This window comes from Poecilia latipinna, unplaced genomic scaffold, assembly GCF_001443285.1.
Source record: "Poecilia latipinna isolate Pla-1442-1.1 unplaced genomic scaffold, P_latipinna-1.0 Scaffold4109, whole genome shotgun sequence".
NCBI classification, from domain to species: Eukaryota; Metazoa; Chordata; class Actinopteri; order Cyprinodontiformes; family Poeciliidae; genus Poecilia; species Poecilia latipinna.
Window position 1 is genome coordinate 6,302 of NW_015116725.1, and position 9,791 is coordinate 16,092.

The window sequence follows — 9,791 nt, forward strand, 5'->3', positions numbered from 1 at the left end:
CATGCAGAGCAGGGGGGTGGTGAGGACCAGGATGGGAAACACTGACATAAAACATAAAAATGTCTGAAATAATTGCCATGAAAACAACTCAGACATTAGGCATAATATAAATTTTTCAGCTTATAGAAACATTCTGGACAGCATTTCTTCTGCCTACCTGTCAAAAGAAATGTGTTGAAATCATCATAACAGACTTCAATCACCAACATGTACTAATAAAGAAAAAAAGGGAGGCAGCCAATATGTCATTGTTTATTGTACGTATGGAGACAAAAAACATTTTGGTTTAACTTTGATCGCATATTATGCCGACTAAAGCCGAAAACTTCAAGAAAATGACTCCACAGCTAAATAATGTTAACTGAAATGGCCTTCAGATTAGAGATGTGCTGATCAGGTTTTTTCCTGCCGATCACCGATACCGATCACCAATACCGATCACATAATTATTATTTATTTATTTTTTATCTTAAACCCTACCGGTTACATTATGTGGAAAAAGGAACCATGAATTCACCTTCATTTAGCCAAAAACGTGTTTTTAATAACTTTTTCCAAGAAGAAAACTAAACAAAACAGGCATTGTGCAAATTGTACTGCTATTGATAATACTATCTTTAACAGACTGATAACATATGAAGGCTCTGAAGAGGCTAAATAACGCAGAGAGCCAAAATAAAACCTCTCACTATTCCCAAAAAAATTAAAGTATAAAACATTCAAAGGCAAATACAGGATCCGTTGCAATAAACAATCCAGAGTTACTGATCTTGATTTTGAAACACTGATCCACGCTTTTGTTTCAACTCGATTGGACTACTGTAATGCACTTTATCTGGGAGTCAGTCAGTCGCTGCTCTCACGTCTGCAGCTGGATCAGAATGCTGCTGCATGACTTTTGACAGGTACTCGAAAGAGAGAGCATGTGACCCCTGTCCTGGCCTCACTTCCCTGGCTGCCTGTATATGTTGGGATTCATTTTAAAATTCTTATGTTTGTTTTTAAATCATTGCATAATCTTGCCCCAGCTTACCTCACTGAGCTTCTTCATCCTTACGTACCCCATCGGTCTCTCAGGTCAGCAAATCAGCTGCTCTTGGAGGAACCGAGAACAAAAAGGAAGCTCAGAGGGGACAGTGCTTTCTCTGTTATGGGCCCCAAATTATGGAATGACTTACCTTTGCAGGTCAGAGAGGCACCTTCTCTGTCCACTTTTAAAGCTCGTCTTAAAACACATCTATTTTACTTGGCTTTCAACACCAGTGGGATTTAGTTTTAAATTGTATGTTTTTGTTCTTAAACTGTTTTTAATTACTTTTATTATGTTGTGTTCTTAAATTGTACAGCACTTTGTATCAACTGTGGTTGTTTTAAAGTGCTTTATAAATAAAGTTGGTATGGTATGGTTACTGAATAAAAACTTCCTGATAGCATGGCGGCTAGCTGATTACTACTAGTTCTGATTGGCTGTTTCTGACTGAGCGGAGTAATTATGCAGAACTTTTGACACCAAGTATCTCTGCTGCAAGATAACTGATTGTTCCCTCCAGCCTTGGGAGAAATCGCTCCCACAGGAAAGAACTAGATGACCTGTGTGTAGACAAAGCTTGCCTTCTGTCTCTTCTGTTTATCTCTTCCTTCTCTGAAAATAAAAGACCAGCTCTAACTGGAAATTATCAGAACGCGCGGTGGGCAGCTCGCTGGAGCGGTCCGCTGCGCCTTCTCCTTTCATGAAAGCTTGGTAAAAACTCACTTAAGTTCTCTGTAGTTCATTTTACATAGGTTGTCAAAAAATACCTATCAGGTCATCTCTTACATTCAGATTCAGCTTTATACAATATAGTGACATGACAACAAGATTACAATGGTGGGCACATAGATATTGACACTGATCATTATCAATTAAGGTTGATAAATTAAGATTAAGTCAATCTTAATTAACTTAATCTTAATTAATTTGACTGAGAAATGCAGAGAGAATAATACAATCTGTGTATGTGCGGGTCCAGGGGATATTTATGGTTTAACACGTGTTATCTGCCCAGTGACTATGCTGTTTTTGTGGTCGACTTTGAAGTACTCCACTGAACGACATGTAAAACCTCAAAGATGAAGAAATTATATTGACCAAACCCGCTCCTCCACTTAAGAATGGAAATAAACAAACATTTCTTCATTCTATTTTGGCCACAAAATTTGAAAACAACTCAGATTTGAATTTCACATGTTGTATCGTAAAACAAAGATCAAATGACTACTGGGTCTTTAATTCCAGTTTTAAATGAGAACACTCATGTACCAGAAGTTGCACAAATGAAAAAAACTGATCCGTGTAGACATTGCAAACCTTACTTCTGTAAAATCACAAATAATACTTTAATGTAATATTATATGGTGCCATCATTTTTGAAAGAGATGGATGGAAACTTAGGTGAACATTTTAAAAAAAATTATATTTTTCACTAGAAAACATTGAACAATCATGTGAAAGAATTAATTTTCTTTGTTTTGTTTATATTAGAAATCTTTATTTGCTAATTAAAGGTAGAACAAGAAGTAGAATACAGAATGTGTGACAATGTTTGCTAAGGGGGTTAGCTTCTACAGTTCAGAACAAAAACACAAAAAGTGGACATTATGTCCAATTCAGATGTGATTAAAGCGTTTTGTTTACCCTCTCACAAATAGCAAATAAATGCAGTTTGATTTCCTTAACCAAAACTGGAATAAAAGGTGAATAATGAAAATTTACATTTGTGAAGATGAAATTTGGTGAATGCTAATTCAGCAAATTTCAAAATTGCAAAAAATATTAATTGCAATTTTTTTGTTTATATTTCCATGAAAGCCAAAAAATTATATGCTAACACAGGCCTTGGTGAAACTTTTCTCTCAATGTTTTGAATTATAAAGTTGTTATATTCTTCCTAAAATTTCCTTGTGATATAATCCCAAAATAAATAGCCCCAACTTCAGGTCTGTGTAACCAGTTAAAGGAGACACATCACATTTAGTTATTTATCAAAACTTTCTGATGAAATGTCCAAAACTTTCAATAGTGAATTAGGGCCACATTTTTCCAGTATAAAAAACTGAAAGTAAAGAAACAATATTTTATTGAAACTAGAGCATGAAAAACAAGCTTTACCAGCAGTAGTGTCAGATACTGTTCACAAGAATTTATCTTCATCAACAGCATTATATCTAAAGAGTTCACATATTTAAGAAGTTACAGCAACAAAAACAATATTATGCTTTTTAGAACACATTTGTGAAACTCAAAGTCTCTGGTACTTTTTCAACTTTGTAGTTACAGCGAAGGAAGAAATTGAATCCCTTACTTAAAAAGATGTCATGTATACAATATTCCATATAGAGATGGCTTTGTTAGATATATTTCCAATTCACTTTGAGTGAATTATTTAGATCTATAAAATCAAGAGAATGTTCTTAAGTAATGTATGTATGTTTTTCAATAAGGAACGGAATATTTAATCAAGAATATGATTGCCTAAATGTTGGGAGAGTGCAAGGCCATGATTTCCCCTCTGCTTAAGACAACGTCTGCCATCTTAAACTGAAGCTGTAGCTCAAGGAGATTTTTAGTTTTATCAATTCTTTAAACAAGGCAGTTCAACATCTCATGGATGACAGAGGTAAAATTCTGGACTTTGAAAAAATTCCAGCATAAATACAATTTTAAATGCAGTAAAATAGAATTTCAAGCTGTAATTAAAGGTCTCCCTCAGGCTTTGATTAACACAAGCTTCATTATTTTATACAGCCTCAATACCACAGCTTTATCCACTGTTTATCCAGGGCCACATTTTTACAGACAAAAATTGCAACAATAAATCTTTAAGAACAATCATCATCCGAAGGACTTTCCCTTCCCCCTTGAAAAAAAGAAATATACTTAAAGAATTTTTTTTTGTTGTATGTAAAATACATGTTGTATGTAGATACAGCTATTTAAAATTCCCTCGACCCCCCAAAGCAAAATAAGTTAATTTTGAAATATTAAATAATATTTATCTATGTAAAGAATACTTAAGACTAAAATTTGATATTGAGGCAAATGATTGTACCTTTTTTCAATATGATGTAGAAACTTTCCAACATTTATTCTTTTCTTGTACTTATGGATCTAAATTTTGGGAGGACCTTCATAATTGGTTGCTGACCAACAATTTAAATATTCCAACTTTAACTTACAACAATATTAAATTTGACATTTATACTTTGGACACAAATTTGGAATTTATAATTAATAACCTGATAATTATGGCCAAATATTACCTACACAAATGTACATTTTTGAAAATTACTCCCAACGTTCGATGTTAGGGTTAGGGTTCTGTTCAACTCTGTGAAAATGATTGGGACAAAGATGCTGCTCTGTTCCGTTTGGTTTTTGACATTTATCCATTTAACAATCTAGACATAGTACAATAATTCAAGCTGTTCAGTTTATTATGCTTTATGCTCATTTTATTTTCTAATATTAAGCACCTATTGTGTTATATGGCTTTCATGCCATTCTGTAACCCCTTTTTTTTCGTTTCTTCTCTTAGTATATTCTTTGACTGCTAGTCACTCAAGATACTTGAATAAGAATGTATGCTTGTAAGATTTGACTGTTTTTATAATATAAAAAAATAATCTTTAAAAATTCTTTCACTCCTGACCCGTAGGTGGCGGTAAAACATAAATTTGAAGAAGCTTGAGCCATCACGCTCACCGTACTGGTTGCGTGTCCAACATTTCGCGCGAGTTTTGATGTAGGAAAATTACTGTTGGCGTAAACTGTAGGGTTTTTCGCTTTAAAGGGTTTACATTAACATCTCAGTGGAAGCGCTGTGTTTAAGCTGAACAGGACGATCATGTAAGGTTTCAAACATTCACATAGAGGAAACACCAAACATGGTAAGCAGGTAAAAGGTTTTTCTTACTGCGTTGTTCAGTGTGTTAGGCTTTAGACTAATTCGTTTCTGTGTTTGTCTGTGGCAGAGGAGAAGCCTGGCTCCCAGTCAGCTGGCTAAACGCAAACCAGCCGGAGAGGCCTGCGGTGAAGGGGGGCACACAGGAAACACCGTAAGCCCAGCTCTCTGAATGGTTACTCTATCTCACTTTCGCAGCCTGTCATCACCTCATCACCATCACTTTAGTAAAGGGACATGTCACTGCTTTGTAAGGGTCTGAATCAATCATGGTTCGAAATCAAAAACACTTTTTTACAAAAACAAAATGGTAAATATAAACGGCAAGGTCAACTTGTATATTCAAGCTTTAAAAATGCATCAGATATGAAAGTGTATTTCAGTGAATTCCCATAGAATTCAGTTTAATTCGATTTAGGTTCGACCAGGCTAAGTGGTTTTGATTTGAATTGGAGTTTGTTGATGTTTCAGAGCAGTTAAATAGATGTTTGAGTGGTGAATCAGAAACTGATTTGTATTTAAACATCACCTTCTTTCACGGTGAACTCAGTCGATCTTTAAAACCTCCATCATGACAGATGTCTAAAGCCAGGACAGTCCTAAAAAGTCTTAAATTTTCACTGACGGTATGTTTTCTGCAATGACAACAATTACAACAGTCTATTTGGCTGCATCACTGCCTCCAGTCCATCTCATAATTTAAACACTGACCTCTGCATATTGTTCCCAGCCCTCCATAAGGGGTTTAGAGAATGGATAGCTAAGACATGTTTCTTTCTTCTGCTCTGTCTTTACCTGGCCAGGGTGGGCCTATCCTCCTTTTTTAACTCTTTGAAGAATTTGATTTAACATTCAATAACATTTAATTTCCCTGCGGGATCAATAAAGTACTTTTTGAATTTGAATCGAAGAGATCAAAGCTGCACTGGTGACTGAGTTCTGCATAAACTCCTGCTGCTTGGTATTTGGTTTCATACAACACTAAACATAGGCTTGTGGAGCTGACCAAAAGTGTTACTGATTGTTTGAATTTCTCTTTTTAGGAGAAAAGAAGGAAAGTGGAGGGGATGAGGGAGAGTCACATTTCTCCTTGCAGGAAACCTCTGACACAACTTAACAAGTGGCCTGGATGCATGGAAGCTGACAGACATGTAAGCATGGTTGAAAATCCCAACGTCCCTGTAAACATTTCCCTCTCTTACTAAAAGTCTTGTCTGCAGGAGTCATTTATCCGGAGCATTCTCTCCAAGCCTTTTAAAATTCCCATTCCCAATTACACAGGTGAGTTTTACCAGCAGTGTGACTTCTCTTTATGTCCAGTGATGGAGAATGACTTAACTGTCTGTTTCCTTTTGGAATTGCTGACAGGTTCACTAGGAAGCAAAGCACTTGGCCTAAAGCATACAGGAGTAAGGAAATCACTCCATGATCCATTTGCAGAAGATGCTTTGGTTCTTTATGAGCCGCCGACTCTGAGCGCTCATGATCTGATCAAAGCTGACAAGTAAGTTCCAGACACATTGAATTCCTCTTTCTGCTGAAATGCAGCTCGACAAGAAAAGCCCAAAATAATACAGATCTGATGGATGTATTCATGCACAGTGGGAACCAACTACTGCCAAACAGAATAAACAAAATTATTTGGGGTTTTTTGCAGGGAAAAGCTTCCAGTTCATGTTGTTGTGGATCCAGTATTGGGAAAAGTTCTCAGACCCCATCAGAGAGAGGTAATGGCAAACAAAATGATGTAATTTTTGTCACATCTACGTCATTGAGAACAGATTCTGGCACTTCACATGAAGTATGTCTAAGCCTTTACGTAGATAGTAATCCTTGGTCAGCGCTTCTGTGTTTTTGTGTCTCCTTAAACCCTCAGTCATTCAGAAGATGGTCGTTCTTCCTGTTATAGCAATTCCTCATACTATCACTTCATGCAGAATGAGGAATTGCTATAAAGTTAAAGACTTGTTGCGGTCTACTGTTCACTGTCACTGCATGCTCATGCAGGGGGAGTGAATCCTGTGAGTCAGTGAGTTGATGCAATCTGCTGGGTTTTCTTGGATAGAAAACTTTTTTTTATCAGTTGCCATAATAAACTGAACTTGAGTTCAGTATTATTACTATGAGCACATTATTGACTTTTAATTTATCTACATGATCTGAGTGCCTTGAGATATTTGTTGTTACTTGGTAACATGCAAATTAACTTAATTGAATTAAATTATGGCAGTAGTTGCAGAAGTAGTTCATCTTGATTAAAATATGAACAAAACAATGAGTTGTTGGAAATTACCATAAGGATAAAGTATATCTTATTAAATAGCATTTCCCTGAGTCATATAAATGATGTCTTTCTTTGACGTGTTTAGGGAGTGAAGTTCCTTTGGGACTGTGTGACTGGCAGACGCATCCCTGGATCCTACGGCTGCATCATGGCTGATGAGATGGGCCTGGGAAAGACTTTGCAGTGTATCACTCTCATGTGGACCTTGCTACGCCAGAGCCTTAATGCCAAACCAGAGATAAACAAGGCAATTGTGGTTTCACCATCTAGTCTGGTTCGGAACTGGTATAATGAAGTAGGAAAGTGGCTTGGAGGTCGCATTTCACCAGTGGCAATCGATGGGGGCTCAAAGGAGGATATTGATAAGCAGCTAGGTAGGTCATGTTTTCTAGTGTCACTAAGAATCTGCAGTAAACCTTATGAAGACAATGTAGTTCTTAAGCCAGCACTGTAAGCATGAAGAAAACTGGTGTGTTTGTATGAAAATATGTAAATAAGCAACCTAATGGTTTCTGTTTTATTTCTGTCATTGTGAATATTCACAGAAACATTATCCGTCGCAAGTTTATGTCAAGGAAAAGCTACAAGTTGTTGTTTTGAATAATTGTTTATTATCGTAAAGTTTACCCTTTAATCATGTTGTTGTTCATTTCTGCCCTAACCCTAACCCACTGGTATGAGCTAACTTGTGCTTCACTTCTGCATAATTTCTGTTTTCTCTAGTGCACTTCATCTCTCAGCATGGTTTGAAAGTAGCAACACCCATCCTGATCATTTCTTATGAGACATTTCGACTTCATGCTGATGTCCTGCACAGGGGCAAAGTCGGACTTGTGATCTGTGATGAGGTGTTGTGCATTATACACTTCAACCCAGAGATAAAGATGAATTCTGAAAGCCAAGTGTTAAATTTTCCCTCTGTTCTTAGGGGCATCGACTGAAGAATGCTGACAACCAGACTTACCAGGCTCTCCATGCTATGAATGCCCAGCGGAGAGTGCTGATATCAGGCACTCCAATCCAGAACGACCTGCTGGAGTATTTCAGTCTGGTCCATTTTGTAAATGCTGGAATCCTTGGTAAGCTGCATCACCTACAGAGCATCTGAACACATCAAACTTATTTCCCATATCCATCTTTGTAATGGCAGGTACTGCCCAGGAGTTTAAGAAGCGATTCGAGCTTCCCATTCTGAAGGGTAGGGATGCAGACGCCAGTAACAGAGATAGAGAGGAAGGAGAAAAAAAACTCAAGGAACTCATCAGCATCGTCAACAGGTGAACTCCATAGCCTTGGTGTTATTTAGTTCTGTTTTCCTCTCCAAGATTGAGCATGTGCTGCTTCAACAGGTGTTTGATTAGGAGAACATCAGATATCCTGTCAAAGTATCTTCCTGTGAAAATTGAGCAAGTTGTGTGCTGCAAGTAAGTTGACTTGTTTCATTTCTGTCTAACTGGAAGTCAGTTATTTGTCATTGGGTATTTAAAAGAATCTTGGCTTGTAGGTTTGTGGCTTATCAGGATATTACACTTTAATTGTAGATTTTCTTCTGTTTGTAATGGCAGACAGCACTGAGTGTTAGTGCTACTACTTGACCTATTGACCCTGAGCCCAAAAGCCAACTTGGGTCTTTTAAATTCTTCCCCTGACGGCCAACAATTGTTTCATCATATTTATTATCTCAGCTTTTTAAAAAAAATTTTTTTTAATTTTTTTTAATGTTTCCAAACCCAACACTATTTACATACCTGGCATGTATTTATTTAACCAGTGAGTGTTTGTGATAGGAATTGAGATGGGCTTCTTTTAAAATACAGATGGATTGAAAGAAAGATTTTCTCTCTGGAAAATTGTCATCTCTGTCTCCTACAAAGCATTCTTGGATATATATATAAAACACTTAAAATAAAGAATACAACATTAACATCTTTGTTAATCATGTTTCCTCTGGCATTTCTTATGATTTATCTATTGGGATGGATTCCAAACCTTTGAGGTTTGAAGTCCTCCTTTCCATCAGCCTAATCTTTAGTGCCCTCCACAGATTCACCAAGACATGTAAGCCTGGATTTTGACTGGGCCTCTCTAATACATTAGTATTGCTTTAGGTCAGATTAAAAAATATTTTAAAGCTAAATCTGCCATATGTATGAATAATTTTGGGCTTAGCTGTTTGTGATATCCCTTGCTCTATGATGATTTTCTTTATTAAATGCTAAGTGGGAACTGATTCCTCTGTTGTACAGACTAACTCCTTTGCAGATCGAACTGTACAAGCGCTTTCTGAAACAGGCCAAACCCACAGAGACATTGCAAGAAGGCAGAATCAATGTCTCCTCACTGTCTTCTATCACATCTCTCAAGAAGCTGTGTAACCGTAAGTGCAGCAGTGTGGCCTGTTCAGAAAACATGTTCCACTTAGTTTGTTTTAAACACAACTGAAATACAGCTTCAGATGCTAACTTTTTACCAGTCAGCATTATAAATTAGGATTTTGCCGCTAATATGTCATTATGTGACTTATTATACAGCCTAAATATTGCACTTATAATATACAAGTTATAGAC

At 36.7% G+C, this 9,791-nt stretch overlaps 1 protein-coding gene across 1 annotated transcript in view; it reads left to right on the forward strand.

The window, feature by feature from the left end:
• Nucleotides 1-4,717: 4,717 nt before the first annotated feature.
• The window catches only part of rad54l (RAD54 like), a 17,532-nt gene continuing 12,458 nt past the window's right edge, over nt 4,718-9,791 (forward strand). The window contains exons 1-12 of the mRNA XM_015025422.1: nt 4,718-4,926; nt 5,011-5,094; nt 5,984-6,091; nt 6,161-6,221; nt 6,309-6,444; nt 6,598-6,667; nt 7,310-7,598; nt 7,948-8,072; nt 8,153-8,303; nt 8,375-8,501; nt 8,574-8,648; nt 9,471-9,601. Coding sequence (XP_014880908.1) covers nt 4,924-4,926; nt 5,011-5,094; nt 5,984-6,091; nt 6,161-6,221; nt 6,309-6,444; nt 6,598-6,667; nt 7,310-7,598; nt 7,948-8,072; nt 8,153-8,303; nt 8,375-8,501; nt 8,574-8,648; nt 9,471-9,601 — 1,360 coding nt within the window. The 5' untranslated portion in view covers nt 4,718-4,923. The remainder of the gene's footprint in view (nt 4,927-5,010; nt 5,095-5,983; nt 6,092-6,160; nt 6,222-6,308; nt 6,445-6,597; nt 6,668-7,309; nt 7,599-7,947; nt 8,073-8,152; nt 8,304-8,374; nt 8,502-8,573; nt 8,649-9,470; nt 9,602-9,791) is intronic.